The sequence below is a fragment of the Mastacembelus armatus genome, chromosome 18 (assembly GCF_900324485.2).
Source record: "Mastacembelus armatus chromosome 18, fMasArm1.2, whole genome shotgun sequence".
NCBI classification, from domain to species: Eukaryota; Metazoa; Chordata; class Actinopteri; order Synbranchiformes; family Mastacembelidae; genus Mastacembelus; species Mastacembelus armatus.
This window is the reverse complement of record NC_046650.1, coordinates 16,227,479-16,245,856: the sequence shown is the minus strand read 5'-3', so window position 1 is coordinate 16,245,856 and position 18,378 is coordinate 16,227,479. Positions and strand designations below refer to the sequence as shown.

General features: G+C 40.0%; 1 protein-coding gene and 1 pseudogene across 5 annotated transcripts; both read left to right on the top strand.

The window, feature by feature from the left end:
• The first annotated feature begins 298 nt into the window (after positions 1 to 298).
• LOC113139040 (NLR family CARD domain-containing protein 3-like) lies at positions 299 to 7,305 on the top strand (annotated as a pseudogene).
• A 1,195-nt stretch (positions 7,306 to 8,500) lies between these two features.
• On the top strand, positions 8,501 to 17,791 carry LOC113140264 (uncharacterized). 5 transcript variants are annotated; one of them, XM_026324068.2, is made up of 6 exons: positions 8,509 to 8,525; positions 8,654 to 8,920; positions 15,435 to 15,529; positions 15,698 to 15,752; positions 15,849 to 16,211; positions 17,225 to 17,791. In XM_026324068.2, the coding sequence occupies exons 2-6, from the start codon at positions 8,830 to 8,832 to the stop codon at positions 17,485 to 17,487; spliced, it is 867 nt and encodes a 288-aa protein (XP_026179853.1). In that variant the 5' UTR covers positions 8,509 to 8,525; positions 8,654 to 8,829; the 3' UTR covers positions 17,488 to 17,791. The 5 variants fall into 5 exon arrangements, with proteins under 5 accessions (XP_026179869.1, XP_026179853.1, XP_026179861.1 ...); XM_026324084.2 differs by having other exon boundaries at positions 8,501 to 8,920; positions 17,228 to 17,791; XM_026324076.2 differs by having other exon boundaries at positions 8,509 to 8,920; positions 15,852 to 16,211.
• The last annotated feature ends 587 nt before the right edge of the window (positions 17,792 to 18,378 follow it).

Sequence of the window (18,378 nt, the reverse complement as noted above, 5' to 3'; positions counted from 1 at the left end):
ATGACTTTGAATATCTGGGTCTAGTCAAAGTACTTTATATGATGCGACACAAAAACAGCTCACACTGTTCATTATACCATCGTCCTGGAGCTTTTAAAGTGTGAGGTAAACTAAGTTTAGATATTTGCTCTTACATTTCAGTAGAAAACTGTAACAATGGGCCTAATATGGATAAAGTTTTTAAACTTGTTTCCTTTTTGCTAAAATAGATGTTTTTTTCCAAAACAAAGCAGGGACCAATCCTGTTCAGTCACATGGACTGGACATATTGGTGCTTCCTGGAAACCAACACCAGAAACAACGAGCCCCTATAATCCTCACTAGTTGTTCAGAAACTGATCCCAGATCAGACCAGCTAATAGACGCAGCTGTAACATGAGGAAGACTGAGCCAACACTGATGTGAGTGAATGATCAGAGGAGACAAAGTCCCAGAGCAGAGAGGACGTACTATGGATGGTAAAAAAGAAGAAGGGACTGGAACAAGCTTTGAAAACCAAAGTAAGTAGTTTCTGATCCTGTTACCTGGAGCAGACTGAGACAGTGAGTTGAACAAAGGGCAAAGAGGGAAGAACAACAGGGAAACACACTGAAACAATCTACAGGCTTGTTTTACTACAGTTTAGAACATTTGTTATGTCTTTGTGCATTTCTGCAGCTTTCCTCATTTTTCTGCAGGTTTATTGACAGTTCATGGGTTTTCTTTGTCTCTTGCATTGAGCTGCAGATGTTGGCAGCAGTTCGACTGTCAGTTATGAGATTGAGGCTGGGCCAGTTTGGCTCAGTGCTAAAACAAAACAGAGACCGTTGATAGTTAAATATTGACTAAAGATGAATCTATGTGGCCGAGCATCTTTTAGGTTTTATCTGATTTTCAGGTTTGTTGTTAGTGTTTTGGAGGATGGAGGTTGTTTGGATGTTTGAATGTTTTTCACTCTACAACCATCAGGAAGGTCTGTCTCTTCACTGCCTTCTCTAAACTCAATGGACCTTTGACTGTTTTACTGTTTATGTACCTACTTTAATGCTCTATATAACAAAGGTTCCCCATATTTATAAGTCAATAATAATTAACTCCAAGCCACACAGCATCTCGCTGACCTTACAATAAGATCTAGAGAACATGTGTTAGAGTAGAAAAGCATCCATGGATAAAATTATAGACACTAAAAAATGATTGTTTTTAATGCAAAATCATAGTGAATCATTTTTATTTGATATATTCCTATGTAGTATTAGATTTACAGATTTTAATTGTATTTTGTGTCAAATATTCATTTAGATTCAGGACAGACAAAGAAACAAAGGCTGAATCATGTTCGTCATTTTGTAGTAATGTCCAATGCTGAGTGTGTATCTGTCCATTACACAGTAAAGTCCAACCAGTCGTGTTATTTTTATGGGATTTCAGGATTTTATCACCTGCACAAATTCACATTTTATAAAACAGATTTTTTTCTGCATTAAACTAACAAAATAAATTAATTATTAATAGATTGTGTATTTGTTTGTCTTTTGAACTGCAAATGATCAAACCCATCACACAGGTTCAAAGTCTTTTTGATAAATTTCTATATTCCTTATTGAGTCTGCACTTTAAATTAGAAAAAAACACACAAGTTACAGTTGTAAGAAAAATTAATGCTCCTGTTTGTAGTTTCCAGGCTTTAAATTATTCATGAAATATGATCTGATAGAGACAAATAACAACAAACAATATTTCTAAGCTGATCTGACCAACACTCTCATTAAACAATGGTGATGGTGGAAAAAGTGAGGTCAGCACGAGGCTTCTGATGCTACTGAAGCTCAGCTGGAGTCAGGAGTTCGAGACCTTGGAGCCCAGTCAATGATATGACAATGGAGGTGTGGATCAGAATATGCTGAGTTGAAGCAGAATCAGGTTTTACCCACAGCTACAAAAAGTGCTTGTCTAAGGCCGTTGCTGCCAAAAACCTGTTATAAAAATACGGCTGCCCTCAGCTTTCCCACCATGACTCTTGTTTGTTTAATGGGTTTGATGAACAGACATGAAAGATAATGACTGTTTGTGTTTTAACAGCTAAGAAATATTGTGTTTGTTTCTTGTAACTGTGTGATGTTTGAACCATTTTCTTTTTCCAATTATTTCTTATGCAGCAGAAATGGCTAAGAAGACAAACAGAAAGAGACCTGCGGCGATCGACCAGTCCTTTGAATCCTGTGAGCTGCCAATCAGGTATGGAATTGATCATAAATTATCATTGATGACTGGAATGTAATAGATTTGATCAGATTCAGTGAATGGTCTATGTTAAATTAAACATTTTTAGTGGTTCCTATCCATTATTCTCTAACCTGCTTTTCTGGTTCAGGCTCCATTGAGTTTGTAACGGCTTATATTTCCCATTGATGTTCTTGCACCTGCTCAGTGTTTTCAGTGAACACTGACCATACAATAAACCACATCATAAAACCGTCTCTCATTAGTTCACATATGAGTGCAGCTGAGCCGACAGCCTCCAGTTGTGTTTCTATGAAGAGTGACGCATCCAAGTACGAGCCAATAAGCTTTGCAAACTGTGACACAACACGGTACGTCTGTAGTTCATAAGGGAAAACTTGGATGATCTTTGTGCTGATTGACCAGGTCACATGATCAATTTTTAATGGTTTCCACAACATCCTAAAAGTTAAAGAGAAGATCTGATTGGAAAAGTGTGTCCAAACCGTTAGAGACAGAACTACCAGAGAATGAAGCCTCTGAGAAAATAACGTGACATGTGTTGATCTGTGCAGGGACGTGACCAGCTCTTCAGGGGGAAAAGAGGTTTTGAGAGATCCAGGCCAGTGCATGTGTGGACACCAGTCATGTAAAAAGTGCACTAAGTTAGACCAGGACCAGTGTGTCTCACGGGCAGACCATTGCTGCCTTGAGCGTGGACAAAATGTACAGCTTAATACGGTCACAGGTAGGTTTAACTGCTTCTTAAATAAATACTTATGAATACTACAACAACTAGTCCTACTATTAACTACAAAAAAGACCTGGTCACATTTACATTTAAAATGGTGAAAATTGGTAGGAAACTCATATTTACAGCCAAGTCCACACAACATATTTGATAGAGCTCAACTTTAACATGCAAATTCATGTCATGCAATAATTCTGTCTTGACAGTGCTAACCTTTGACGCAAAATCAAATATAGAGGAAGCCATAATTTCCTGTTAACAGTGTTGTTCCACATAGTTTTGTTTAACGTCCTCTATCAGAGAACAAACTGTTCCCCTAAACGGCACAAACATTTCTTAATAAGAAAAGTTTCAAAGATCATATAAAAGCTTAAATAAATGTCAGTTTCCAGGTCACCTTCAAACTGAGGGCGCCAAGCCAACTAAGCCAACAACTGTGAAACGAAAAAAATTTCAGTCCTACTTTGCAAAAAAACCAGAAAAACAAATCTTGTGTTTGATTACAGGAGACATCCTTCTTAAAACTAAGGAGAACCTTAAACAAGCAATGCACAAGAAATTTACTTTGACATCTGAAGGTAATGAGGGCCAAGAACGCTATCTCAAGAGCATCTTCACAGAACTCTTCATCACTTCTGGTCAGAGTGAAGGACCACATGAAGAATATCCGTTCAGGCGCATGAATTGTAAATAGAAAAGGCTATCATCGCATGACTATTGTGTCAGCCTTAGTGAAATCTTCAGACCTTCCCCTGGTCCAGAGAAACCCCCTAGAACAGTCCTGACACAGGGCGTCGCAGGCATTGGAAAGTCATTTGCTGTGCAGACGTTCATCCTTGACTGGGCCAATGAGGAAGCAAACCTGGATATTGATTTTGTTTTCAGTCTTGCTTTCCGAGAACTGAACTTGATAAAAGGAAAGAAAAGCTTGCACCAGCTCCTGACTGAATTTCTTCCTGGACGGACTGGATGAAAGCAGACTCCAACTGGACTTTAAGAGCAATAGGAAGGTAACGTCTGTCAGTAAAGTGACATCTCTGCGTAACCTCCTGGCAAACCTGATCCAGGGTAACCTTCTTCCAGATGCAAACCTCTGGATAACTTCCCGACCAGTAGCAGCCAATCAGGTCCCTGTAGAGTATGTCGACATGGTCACAGAGATAAGAGGGTTCAATGACCCACAAAAAGAGGATTATTTCAAGAAGAGATTTAGTCAGGACTTGAGTCTTGCTGACAGGATCATTTCACATATCCAGTCATCACAGAGCCTGGACATCATGTGCCAGATCCCGATCTTCTGCTGGATTTCTGCTTTGTTATTTCAGGAAGTCTTTAGGGGAGATGAAAAAACAGAAACTCCTCAAACCCTGACAGAGATGATGGCACATTTCCTCTTTGTTCAGACAAAACACACAAGCAGAAAGAAAGACAAGAAGACAGAGAAGAGCAGAGAGCAGCTGCTGAAGACACACAGAGAATTTCTTTTGAAATTGGGCAAACTTGCATTTGTTGAGCTGCAGAAGAACAACCTCATCTTCTATGAGGAAGACCTAAAGGACTGTGGCGTTGACATAAAAGAAGCACCTATTTACTCTGGATTTTTCAATGCAGTTCTTAGGGAAGAGGAAGTGTTTTCTCAGAAGAAGGTCTTCTTCTTTGTGCACCTGACCGTACAGGAGTTCTTTGCAGCTCTTTTTGTGTATGAATGTTTGACAAACAAGAGAACATCAGAGCTCAGCGAATTTCTTGATCTGAAGGGGCAAAGAGAACTAAATTTGCTTGATCTCCTAAAGACGACAGTTGACAAAGTGCTAGAGGTGAAGAACGTCAACCTGGACTTCTTCCTGCGATTCCTTCTTGGTCTTATGGTTGAACCCAACCGGAGGGTCCTTCAGGGTCTGCTGCCATCACCAGACCCAAGCCAAGAAACCGACAAGAAAATCTTGACTTACCTCAAATCCATCCGAAGGAAGACCCTCTCTCCAGACAGCTGCGTCCGCCTCTTCCAGGCCATGGTCGAGATGAGAGACCATAAAGTTAAAGATGAGATTCAGGAATACCTGAAGCTGACAGATCGTTCAAAAACAGACCTGACTCCCCTGCACTGCTCTGCCCTGGCCTACATGCTGCAGGTATCAAAGAACGATGTGGACATGTTGGACCTGAAGAGTTTCCACACGTCAGAGGAAGGTCGAAGAAGACTGATACCAGCTGTGAGGAGCAGCAGGAAGGCAATGTAAGTTTACTCTCAGTGTAAAGCAAAGGCACGCTTTGTTCGAACTGTCATCCAACTTCATGTAAAGACTAAAGGTCCAAATGGTACCACCTGAAGGCAAACAGCCTGCAGGCAGGAGGTTGAGATGCAGTAATTGTTGACTTGAGGATAATGGTGCTTCATTTTCAGGTGCTCCATTTCAGGTTTTACAAACCCAACACAGAAGAAGTAGTCAAAGTATAATAAAAGACAGCTTGTGAAAGAAGTTCAAATCTTGCCTTCTTTCTTAGCTCTTGACAGAATATTTTTAAAAATTCACATAAAGGACTAAGCATGGATTAGTGTTGTACTGTCAGTTTTCTAAAGGACCAAAACCTGCTTGGTGCAGCTTCACCAATTCCAGCTCTTAATTTGAAGCCTTTAACTGTAACACCTGAATGAATACGAGGATTTACGGGTTTACCAATAACAGCATGTTTGTGTCAACGTCCACCCCTAGCCTTGCAGACTGCAGAGTGACTGCAGAGTGGTCTGAACACTTGGCCTTTGCTCTCAAGTTCTCCTACTCAGCTTTGAAAGATCTGGACCTGAGCAACAACGACCTGAAAGATTCAGGAGTGAATCTATTCTGTCATGGACTGTCGAGTCACAGCTGCAAACTGGAGACGCTCAGGTATTCACAGAGTTTCACATATGTGTGGGTTTTGCCAAGCTAGTCACATGACTTTGTGGATGGCAACGGTGGTCTGAAAATAGTGGTCTCTGTAATTTGACTTTAACCCTATTTGCTGATGTACCACACGCTGTTTTCAGTCTGTCAGGCTGTCTGGTCACAGAGACAGGTTGTGTCTTTCTGGCCTCTGCTCTGAAGTCCAACCCCTCCCACCTGAAGGAGCTGGATCTGAGCTACAATCATCCAGGAGACTCAGGAAAGACACTGCTCTCACATCTGCAGGACGATCCCCGATACAAGCTCAGCAAACTCAAGTAATTACAGATCTACTATATTATTCTTCCCTACTGATCTTGAAGAGAAGAGTTAGTGGACTACTGCCATACAACAGTGAGGCTAAAGTGCAATGCTAGCCCTAAATCTTAATGTTGCAGAGAACAGTTTTCCACTACAGGAACTCTCTACATCAATCCCAGGAAAGAAAAGAAACTGTAAAAATCCCATTTGGTCCAAAGTTAACTGCAGATAGTGCTCACCTTTTGTTTCAGACTGTATTCTAACACTCATCCGAGGTCCTGGGAATCTTATGATCTGATTAAAGTATTTTCCTCTTACAGTGTTGAACATTGTGGAAGTCACAGAATGAAACCAGGCATTAAGAAGTGTAAGTACCTTTATATCTGTATATTGGCTGGTATCAATGTAATAACCAGATGTTTTAGTAACCTGTGTTTTTGTGAGCTCAGCTACAGCAGAAATGCCTCAGCCTCTGGTGGAATAAAGTGTTTTCCTACCTTCAGATGCTTGGGAGCTCACTCTGGACCCTGGTACAGCCCACCAGAACCTCCTTCTGTCTGAGGGGAACAGAAAGGTGACCTGGGTGGAAGAGGAGCAGAAAAATCCCCATCACTTAAAAAGGTCTGATCAGAGCCAACAAGTCCTGTGTCAACAGGGTCTAGACGGGCGCAGCTACTGGGAGGTTGAGGTGTTTGGGCCCTTAAGTGTTGGTGTCACATACAGAGGAACAGGCAGGAAAAAGAAAATGGATCATGTCCAGATGGGACAGGACGACAGGTCCTGGTGCCTGGTTTGCTCTGATGATGGTTATTATGTTCAGCACAACAGCAATAAGGTCGACGTGCCTTCACTTGGGTTGCGCCACAGTCGGGTGGGAGTGTATCTGGACTGGCTGACTGGGACTCTGTCCTTCTACAGAGTTTCCTCTGACAGTCTGACCCACCTCCACACCTTCAAAACACAGTTCAGAGGACGTCTCTATCCTGCTGTTGAGCTTCACGCTCGGCTTATGCCTCATTTTGTCCGTTAGCATAACCAACTTTTCCCTGCACACGAGTTAAGACCCGTAAAGTCAGACTGTTGCTTCGTATCTTGAAGGCTGTGAGTTAGTTTACTCATCTGTATATTTATGTGCAGGGCAGCTGAACTTTTCTGCTTTTGTCTGTTTAAAATTATTAAAAATTGAATACTTTGATGTGTTATTCTGTTTTCCAGACAAAGTTCATTCAAGTCAAAATTAGTATCAGTTGCAGCCATGTTTTTAGTAACACAGACTATGCGGGCAGCTACAAACCTCCTCAGTTAATAATAATAACACTAATTCTGAATGTGGTAACACTCAGGATAGTATGTGAAGTCTGCTGTGTACAGTTTGTACAGGATTGAAGCCAAATCAGTCTTTGTAGCTGATCAAAACTCTACCAGAGAACCAGTTTCCCAGCCTGATGAACAGTGGCCTTTCTGTGATCCAGGAAACAAAGGAGGGGTCCACCCCCAGATCTTTGAGCTCGTCTTTCAGGATGACTGGTTGGATGGTATTGAATGTACTTGAACAATGAAAGAACATAATCCTCACATAACCTGCAGCTTCTTCCAGATGAGACAAGACAAAGTGAAGGAACAAGACAAGATGTTTTCCACAGACCCTCCCCAGCTGTAGCCTCAGGTTGAAGATCCTCTGTAGAGGCTCACACAGTTGGGCAGCACAGTCCTTAAGCAGCCTTGGACAAACATCATCAGGCTCAGCTTCCTTCCACAGTCTTTGTAGCTGCAGCCTCAGCCCTGTTACTGTGACAGATGGTGGAGCCTGCCCAGGTGGAGGAGACATTGAAGAAGAATTAGGGGTCTGTCTGGACAGGCTGGGGCAGAGAGTCAATGTGCTGCAGTGTCAAACGTGTTGAGTTCACTGGGTCTGTCCAAACGTGTAAAAACAAGTTGTAGAGACACTGAAAACTCTGTGGTGTGAAAATGTTCATGTTAGAAATGATAAACACATGAGTCAGTTGTTGTCGTACAGAATATTCATGTTTGAGCAGTTTGTGATTCTAAGATAAACCTCATTATTTTGTATTTCATCATATTGTTTCAGTGTTTGATGTTTGTTTCAGTGAATCTGCAGGAAATAAATGTCTCAGTTGATTTTAACAGAAATAAAATGATCTGATCTGAAGTTGACTCAGAATAAACTTCACGTGGAATAAAACTTGTGACTTGTTCTGTGGGAAAGATCAGAACATTTGCAAACCAAATGTCCTCAGGGGAAGTTTATTTGTTTAGTCACAATGACTTTGAATATCTGGGACTATTCAAAGTACTTTATATAATGCAACACAAAAACAGCTCACACTGTTCATTAAACCATCGTCCTGGAGCTTTTAAAGTGTGAGGTAAACTAAGTTTAGATATTTGCTCTTACATTTCAGTAGAAAACTGTAACAATGGGCCTAATATGGATAAAGATTTTAAACTTGTTTCCTTTTTGCTAAAATAGATGTTTTTTTCCAAAACAAAACAGGGACCAATCCTGTTCAGTCACATGGGCTGGACATATTGGTGCTTCCTGGAAACCAACACCAGAAACAATGAGCCCCTATAATCCTCACTAGTTGTTCAGAAACTGATCCCAGATCAGACCAGCTAATAGACGCAGCTGTAACATGAGGAAGACTGAGCCAACACTGATGTGAGTGAATGATCAGAGGAGACAAAGTCCCAGAGCAGAGAGGACGTACTATGGATGGTAAAAAAGAAGAAGGGACTGGAACAAGCTTTGAAAACCAAAGTAAGTAGTTTCTGATCCTGTTACCTGGAGCAGACTGAGACAGTGAGTTGAACAAAGGGCAAAGAGGGAAGAACAACAGGGAAACACACTGAAACAATCTACAGGCTTGTTTTACTACAGTTTAGAACATTTGTTATGTCTTTGTGCATTTCTGCAGCTTTCCTCATTTTTCTGCAGGTTTATTGACAGTTCATGGGTTTTCTTTGTCTCTTGCATTGAGCTGCAGATGTTGGCAGCAGTTCAACTGTCAGTTATGAGATTGAGGCTTGGCCAGTTTTGGCTCAGTGCTAAAACAAAACAGAGACCGTTGATAGTTAAATATTGACTAAAGATGAATCTATGTGGCCGAGCATCTTTTAGGTTTTATCTGATTTTCAGGTTTGTTGTTAGTGTTTTGGAGGATGGAGGTTGTTTGGATGTTTGAATGTTTTTCACTCTACAACCATCAGGAAGGTCTGTCTCTTCACTGCCTTCTCTAAACTCAATGGACCTTTGACTGTTTTACTGTTTATGTACCTACTTTAATGCTCTATATAACAAAGGTTCCCCATATTTATAAGTCAATAATAATTATCTCCAAGCCACACAGCATCTCACTGACCTTACAATAAGATCTAGAGAACATGTGTTAGAGTAGAAAAGCATCCATGGATAAAATTATAGACACTAAAAAATGATTGTTTTTAATGCAAAATCATAGCGAATCATTTTTATTTGATATATTCCTATGTAGTATTAGATTTACAGATTTGAATTGTATTTTGTTTCAAATATTCATTTAGATTCAGGACAGACAAAGAAACAAAGGCTGAATCATTCGCCATTTTGTAGTGATGTCCAATGCTGAGTGTGTATCTGTCCATTACACAGTAAAGTCCAAACAGACAATGAGGTCGTGTTAGTTTTCTGGGATTTCAGGATTTTATCACCTGCACAAATTTACAGTTTATAAAACATTATTAATAGATTGTGTATTTGTTTAGACGTCTTTTGACGTCAAACCCATCACACAGGTTCAAAGTCTTTTTGATAAATTTCTATATTCCTTATTGAGTCTGCACTTTAAATTAGAAAAAAACACACAAGTTACAGTTGTAAGAAAAATTAATGCTCCTGTCTGTAGTTTCCAGGCTTTAAATTATTCATGAAATATGATCTGATAGAGACAAATAACAACCAACAATATTTCTAAGCTGATCTGACCAACACTCTCATTAAACAATGGAAGGTCTCTCTCTTCACTGCCTTCTCTAAACTCAATGGACCTTTGACTGTTTTACTGTTTATGTACCTACTTTAATGCTCTATATAACAAAGGTTCCCGATATTTATAAGTCAATAATATGATTTTCTGCATCTTGTTCCATTTTCTAACAAATGTCCAATGTTCCTCATTTATGAGCACAACTGTCTTAGAGTAGAAAATCATCTATAGACAAAATTAAAGACTGAACAAAATGACATGTTCTTTTTCCTTAGATTGTTTTTAAAGTAAAGTCTCAGTGAATCATTTTTATTATTTTTATATAATAATAATATGATTTTGTTTATTTACATATTTGTTTGTTGTGTTTTGTTTGAAACATTCAAACTGATTCAGTACAGACAGAAACAAAGACTGTGTCTGAAGTTCCTCCCTGTTCATTTTACAGTGTGTTCACCATTTTGTAGTGATTGTAGTTTAAAGAGTGTGGAACTAAGTATACTAACTGTCCTTTACACAGGGAACTGAAATATCCAACCAGACACTGAGGTCGTGTTATTAACATCATCATTTTACCAGCTGAAGGAAATTCACTGTTTTACCAAACTCCCAGTTTAAAGGCAATTTCCAGCATTTGAGATTTATTTATTTCTTGCTGCTTTAAATGAACAAAATACATCACTAAGGGATTCTCTGCTTCTACTAGTTTTACTTTGCTTTTATTCCTTTTACTTCATGTATTCTTACTCGATTTTATAATACACTTTTTGACGTTATTTTACCCCTTTTTTAACCACATTTGGAATTTTAGTGAGGATTTTATTTTTACTTTTATTTTTGATCAACCTCCGATGACCATGCCTCCCTTCCCTGAGGACAATCACAGCAAACTCCTACAGAAAATCCCTATGCTGGAAACTAAAGTGCAAAGGTTAGAGATGAACGTGGAGATAAATGGACTATCTGGGAAAGAGGACACTACTCTACCACTCTACCATAGTAGCAGACAAGAGCATACTAGTATACAGATAACTAGCATTAACAAGACAGAGCAACAGGAAACAGGAAAACTACTGGTATCAGTCCTCCCTGGAACGCTCTCCGAGCAAAGCCAAAGACTATATCAGGACAAGCAACAGGCAGAACTCAGCGCCCAGAAATCTGTGATGCGACAGGCTGGCCAGCGTTACCATCCTCCTCAACTCCTGTGCAGAGGAAAGCACAGCCATGGATAACAGCTAAAGGGAAAAGGAGCAACAAAACTCCTAAGGAACCAACTGTACAGCTACAAAATAGATTCGCTCCACTACTGCAGGACCCTGGATCTTCATCTGATCACTTGGACAATCCCCCACATCCACAGAGAGGGGTAAGGTCTGAAAGCACATCAGAAGACAGAAAGCTAAGAGGAAAGCTAACAGGGCCTCAGACTATGATTGTGGGAGACTCTGCCATAAAAGATGTGAGACAGATGTGCAGTAACAACACAAAAGTAGGGCTCGGTATCGAATTCGTTACTTTTTAAGCACCGACCGAATTGCCTCGATACTATCGAGTATCAAAAAATGTCTTTTTGTTTGGTACCAAATTTCTATACCTAAAGGTTTAATCTCGTCAATTTAATCCTGTCAGTGCGCCAAGCCAATAAGCATGCAGCATGCTTGACATGCCTAAATCAAACGCTGGTGATTGGCTGTAGCGAGGCACCAAGGAAAAACACTAGTTTACACCGGTTACGCCCAGAGACGCGGTTCACACGTGAGGCTGTTGTGTGTAATAATTCTAACCCCGAAGTGTTTAACACAATGTATTGAGTATCGATAATATCGAGGCAATTCGGTCGGTGCTAAAAAGTATCGAATTTGATACCCAGCCCTATTAAGCACAAGCTTAATTTGATGTTTTTAACCGAAACATGGTTAGGACAAGATAATAATGCTGCAGTTCTTATTGAATCATCCCCTCCAAATTTCAGTTTCATGAGTGAAACAAGAATACACAAGAAAGGAGGTGGAGTTGGTATTTTATTTAATGATAGCCTCAAATGCAAAAACATATCATATGGAAAGTTTGACTCCTTTGAATATGTTGCTCTTCATACCAAATCCTCCTGTCGAGCAATATTTATAACTATTTATAGACCCCCAAAGTACAATGCACATTTTTTTTGATGAGTTTGCTAAATTACTATCTATTGTATGCATTGATTTTGATTGTATTGTTTTAGTGGGTGACTAACTTTCATGTTGATAATCTCAATGATGCAAGTGCAAATGAACTCCTGAACATCCTGGACAACTTTGGGCTTTCTCAGCATGTAACAGATCCAACACACATCAAGGGACACACACTGGATGTAATAATCTATAAAGGTCTTAATATTTCTGAGGTGGTGGTGACTGATGTTGCTCTTTCTGATCATTACTGTGTTTTTTTTAAAACAACCACCCCTGCTGTTTTGAACACAGGTGAAACAGAGGTAGTCAAAAAGTGAAATATTAATGAGAAGAGCTGTGCATTATTCATTCAGGTTTTTGCACCATCACCAACCAGGCCATCAGCCCCTGTTGATGATCTTGTAAGAAGTTTCAGTTCAGTTATGACTGTTATTGATTCCATTGCCCCAATTAGGATCAAGGTATTGTCAGCAAGAAAAAAGTCAAAGTCACCTTGGAGAAAAGCCACAGTGGTTAAAATTCAGAAAAGAATATGCAGACAGGCAGAACGCAGGTGGCGAAAAACCAAACTCCAGGTTCATTTCGACTTGTACAAAGAGAGTCTTCAACACTATAACCAAAAACTAAAAAATGCAAGGCAAGAATTTTTCTCAGAGGTTATCAATAGAAACAACAATAATGCCCGCACATTGTTTTCTGTTGTCGACAGACTCACAAACCCAGCACCCTCTCTTCCTTCTGAACTACTGTCAAAAAAGTCATGCAATGATTTTGCAGCCTTTTTCACAGACAAAATATCAAAGATAAGACAAACTATCTCTAGCTGCAGTCCTAGGAACATGACAATATCACCTGTGCCTCCTTGTTCTCCAGTGAATCTAGAACATTTTGATCTCCTTGATCACAGAGCTCTGGCAGAAACGCTTCTACAATTAAAATCTACATCATGCTGCCTTGATATTTTACCAACAAATTTTTTTAATAAATGTTTTTAACAGCTTAGCTCCAGATGTATTGCAGATTGTCAATAGTTCTCTTCAGTCAGGGCAGTTTCCCCAGGCCTTAAAAACTGCTGTTATAAAACCTCTTCTTAAAAAGCCTAATCTAGATGCTTCAGCAGTAAGTAACTACAGGCCAATATCAAATCTTCCATTTCTGGGAAAAATAATTGAAAAAGTAGTTTCTCAACAAATTCACAGATTTATGGTGCAAAACAATCTTTTTAATGCACTTCAGTCTGGATTTCACGCACACCACAGCACAGAGACTGCACTTATTAAAATTTTAAATGATTTACATTTAAATAATGATGAATCCAAAACCTCCGTTTTAGTACTACTGGATCTCAGTCCTGCATTTGACACAGTTGATCATGATGTGCTGCTTCATAGACTAGAAGCTTGGGTGGGAGTTACTGGCACAGTGTTAAATTGGCTAAAATCTTACTTACAAGATAGAGACTATTTTGTCTCACTTGGTAACTATGAGTCTGAGCGAACAAAAATGAAATGACCCCTGAGGAACCCCCTCAGGGGTCTATTCTTGGTCCCCTCTTATTCAATATCTACATGCTGCCCCTTGCTCAGATTATGGAATACTACAACATTGACTACCATACCTATGCAGATGACACCCAACTTTATATATCAGTATCATCTCATGATTATAGTCCTCTAATTTCATTATGTGAGTGTATTAATCAAGTCAAAGAATGGATGTGCCAGAATTTTCTCCAGCTCGATACAGACAAGACAGAAGTGATTGTTTTTGGCCCAAAAAATGAAAGGTCAAAGGTCATTGCTCACCTTGACTCCATGTCATTGAAAGCTACAAATCAAGCCAGAAACCTTGGTGTAATCATTGACTCAGACCTGAATTTTAACAGCCACATAAAATTCATCACTAAATCTTCCTATTACCACCTGAAAAACATTGCTAGAATAAAAGGTTTTCTGTCTAAACAAGATGCAGAAAAACTTGTTCATGCATTTATTTTCAGTAGGTTAGATTATTGTAATGGCTTGTTCACAGGTCTTAGCAAAAAGTCAATCAGGCAGCTGCAGCTAATCCAGAATGCTGCTGCCAGAGTCCTTACAAACACCAAGAAACTGGACCATATCACACCAGTTCTTAGATCACTACACTGGCTTCCCGTTAGTCAAAGGATAGATTTTAAAATCTTATTGCTAGTTTATAAAGCACTAAATGGTTGTGGACCAAAATATATCCAAGATATATTGGTTCCCTATGAGGTTTCCAGACCCCTCAGGTCATCTGGGACAGGTCTACTGTGTGTTCCCAGAACCAGAACCAAACAAAGTGAAGCAGCATTCAGTCACTATGCTCCTCACTTGTGGAACAAACTTCCTGAACACCTGAGGTCTGCTCAAACTGTCAGCTCATTCAAATCAGGACTGAAAACTCTGTTGTTTACTGCTGCCTTCAAATAATTGTTCATCCTTGTTTTCTTAATGTGCTTTTACATCTTATTTTAATTTACTTTATTTGATTTAAATTTATTTTATGTTAAATGTCTTTGTTTTTAGATGCTATTTTCAATGCTTTTAATGTAATTATATGCCTTGTAAAGCACTTTGAATTGCGTAGTGTATGAAAGGTGCTATACTAATAAATTTGCCTTTGCCTTTAGACGTGATTTGACCTGCACATGATCAAACCTGTGACAAACTTTAGGCTTTTCATAGTTTTTTTTTTTTTATAAATCTCTTTATTCCTCATTGAGCCTGAATTAAATTAGTCAGAGTTGGAGCTTCAGGGCAAAATAAAGGGAAAGAGAAATAAAATGTGTTTTTGCACAAACCAACTTACAGAGCTGATGTTAGTGAGCACAGGAAAAGGAACTGGCCTGTTCAAACTAATAAACTGGTCTGTTCTGTATTAATTAATATTTATAACAGAGAAATTTAGTTTCTACATTTACTCAAGTACTGAAGTACATTACTCAAGTACTGAAGTACATTACTTGAGTGTCGAAATATGAAGTGAAAGCAAAGTTTCTAAAAGCTCAAAGATCAGACTGATAAAAGTCTCAGTCATGTTGAAGCAGCTGCAGGTTTAACTGTCGTAACGACTGTTCTTTGAAAGCTCCGCCCACCACTTCTCCATCCCACAGGTGGTAACTATGCCAACCAGCAGAGCCCCGCCCCCTGGGAGGGGCCAGATGTGTGTGAAACAGGGTTTTCCATTGTCCTCCAGGTGTGTCCACAGGTACAATAGCTAAAGACATTTGTTGGAGGTGCTATGGCTGTCCTCAGGGCAGCTACTGCCCCAAACTGCTCCCTGGACCGCCACAGTCCTTCTACTGGTCCCTGTCAGTGTTTTACTGTTGTATCTGATGTTTTTGGATGAACATTAATGTACATGTTGAACTGACAGGAGAAGATGATCTGCTGGATCCAGCTGCTCATCAGCCTGACCCCCTTTACCTGGGGTCAGTTTTTATCCACTAACTCAAATCAATTGGAAATCCAAAATAATCCAAGTTGTGAGTGTGTGTGGTCGTCACTTTCCCTCTGTGTCTCCTCAGCAGGAACATTTGTAGTGAATGTGACACAGTGCTCCTATCAGGCAGAGGAGAACCACAACATCACATTGGACTGGACCTTCACAACCACAGCTCACATGTCTCTCTCAGCAGTTTACATCTTCTGTGAACTGCTAACTGAGGACAAAACCCCAGTCCTGTTTCATCTACATGAGGGTGTTGAGGTCCCAGAGTCTCAGGACAAACAGTTTTCAGGACGAGTCCAGTTTGACAAAGACGTCCTCAGAGAAGGACGAGTCAGACTTCATGTGTCCAGACTCAGGACTGAGGACTCTGGTCTGTACTGGTGTGATGTGAAGACAGATGATGGTCCAAGTTCTGACAAATGTCTCCTCAACGTCACAGGTCAGTTGATACAGATTAATTTCATTGATGGTGGGTAAACAACATTTTTCGCATATTTAACCGAGGGACAACTAATTTCTTTGTTAACATCTAAAGTTTTGGATCTGAATGAATTTTGTTATCAAACATGCAGTGAAAAATGTGGACGTAGTCTTTGACTTCAAACTTCAACAATGTGATCTGTGGGGCCTATTTGAGAAAATGATTGAAGTAAATATCTGCCAGTATAAACCTATAACTTTTGTTTCTCTAGTGCATCAGGCCCTTTGGAGCATCTCATGACAACAACATGGCAAAAATACTACATGACAATAACCATGTTGAGCTGCTGGACTTCATTAGTAGTTTCCTCTTCCCTGTAGGGGCAGACGTCACGATATCGAATAGTAATCGAATGATAATCACCTATTTCATTACAATCACCAGGGAGACATGGTGTTAACTTGTTAGCAAATGAGAAAAATATCTAGGCCACTTCACGATGTTAGCAGCTCACAGTGAGTGTTGTTTTCTAAGAGCTAACCCTGACACATTAATACTCACCTGTACACGCCCAACACACCTGCTGGTACCAGGTTGATTTCCTCAGTTAAACAGCTGAGATCAACCTGATTGGCTAGATGTCAGAATCTGAGCACGCGATTGGTTCACGTAATATAGTAGGCTGCAACGTTTGCCTACAACTGTAACAAGTTTTTAAAAGTTAGATCTGTGATTTTTGATAAATGTTTCAACAACAATCAGAATCTGAGCTGAGGAATGAAATAAAATGAAATTATTAAAAATCTGTGTTGTCCCACGATGGGGATATTTGATTATCAGATACTGAAGTGGATACGTGGCCTCGACCCACCACCTAACAGCAGCTTTTTGCTAAATAAGAATCAGAGAAGAAAAGTATTGTGGAAACTACAATCCTTCCTGCTCTGCCTGAACTGAACTGATTCACGTCCTTCTTGCAGAAAAGTTGTTTCTTCACATGAAAGACACAGATTTGATTTGTCTCTTTACAGCAGCGAGGGACTGGTCTGACCCTGAGAGAGAACCTGAGAGACCAGACGCAGCAGGTTGGAGATGGATCGTCCTCATCTGTGGACTGGGACTGACAGCAGCAGCAGCAGCAGCTGGACTGACTGTGTGTTACTGTTGGTTCAAAAAGACTCAGACTGGAGGACAAGATGTAAATTTAGAGTCCAGAGGTAGAAATGAAACAAATTACAGCTCAGTTTCTAAATTAGAGGAACCAGTTAGTTCAACAGAATCAAACCAACCCTAAAGTCCATTTTCCAGCTCAGACAGAAATCAGTGGTTTGTCATTGGCTGCAGGTCAGAAAACTGCACATCAGGACACATCAGACAAACCAGCAGCTGCTTGTTCTTAGTAACCTGTGTTTTTGTGAGATCAGCTACAGCAGAAATGCCTCATGCTCTGATGATGGTTATTATGTTCAGCACAACAGCGATAAGGTCGACGTGCCTTCACTTGGGTTGCGCCACAGTCGGGTGGGAGTGTATCTGGACTGGCTGACTGGGACTCTGTCCTTCTACAGAGTTTCCTCTGACAGTCTGACCCACCTCCACACCTTCAAAACACAGTTCAGAGAACGTCTCTATCCTGCTGTTGAGCTTCACGCTCGGGCTTTTGCCTCATTTTGTCCGTTAGCATAACCAACTTTTCCCTGCACACGAGTTAAGACCTGTAAAGTCAGACTGTTGCTTCGTATCTTGAAGGCTGTGAGTTAGTTTACTCATCTGTATATTTATGTGCAGGGCAGCTGAACTTTTCTGCTTTTGTCTGTTTAAAATCGTTGTAAAGTCAAGTCAATATTAGTATTAGATGCAGCCATATGTTTAGAGCATGTTATGTTGGAAACAAACCAAATAACGTCATAAAGTCTTGGAAACATCACATTTACCTAACACAGACTATGTGGGCAGCTACAAATCTCCTCAGTTAATACTTTTAACTTTTAACTTTTGACGTGTTTTAAAGGTGCAGACTGTTTCACCTTCATCATGTGACCTACTGTCTGGGATCTGAAACAGGCTCAGTTCCTAAAAACCCAAAATAATAAGGTGTAGCCACAGGTCTACCGAGACCACTTAACTTTCGAACCTTGTGGCACGATCCAACAAGCATTTTCTAAAGACACATACAAGCAGCTTC

Bases quoted from the DNA above. Each gene is read 5' to 3' on its own strand.
- LOC113140264 (XM_026324068.2), top strand. From the start codon at position 8,830: ATGATCAGAGGAGACAAAGTCCCAGAGCAGAGAGGACGTACTATGGAT. The intron at 8,921-15,434 runs GTAAGTAGTTTC...TCCATCCCACAG, and splicing joins AACAAGCTTTGAAAACCAAA to GTGGTAACTATGCCAACCAG. The intron at 16,212-17,224 runs GTCAGTTGATAC...GTCTCTTTACAG, and splicing joins ATGTCTCCTCAACGTCACAG to CAGCGAGGGACTGGTCTGAC.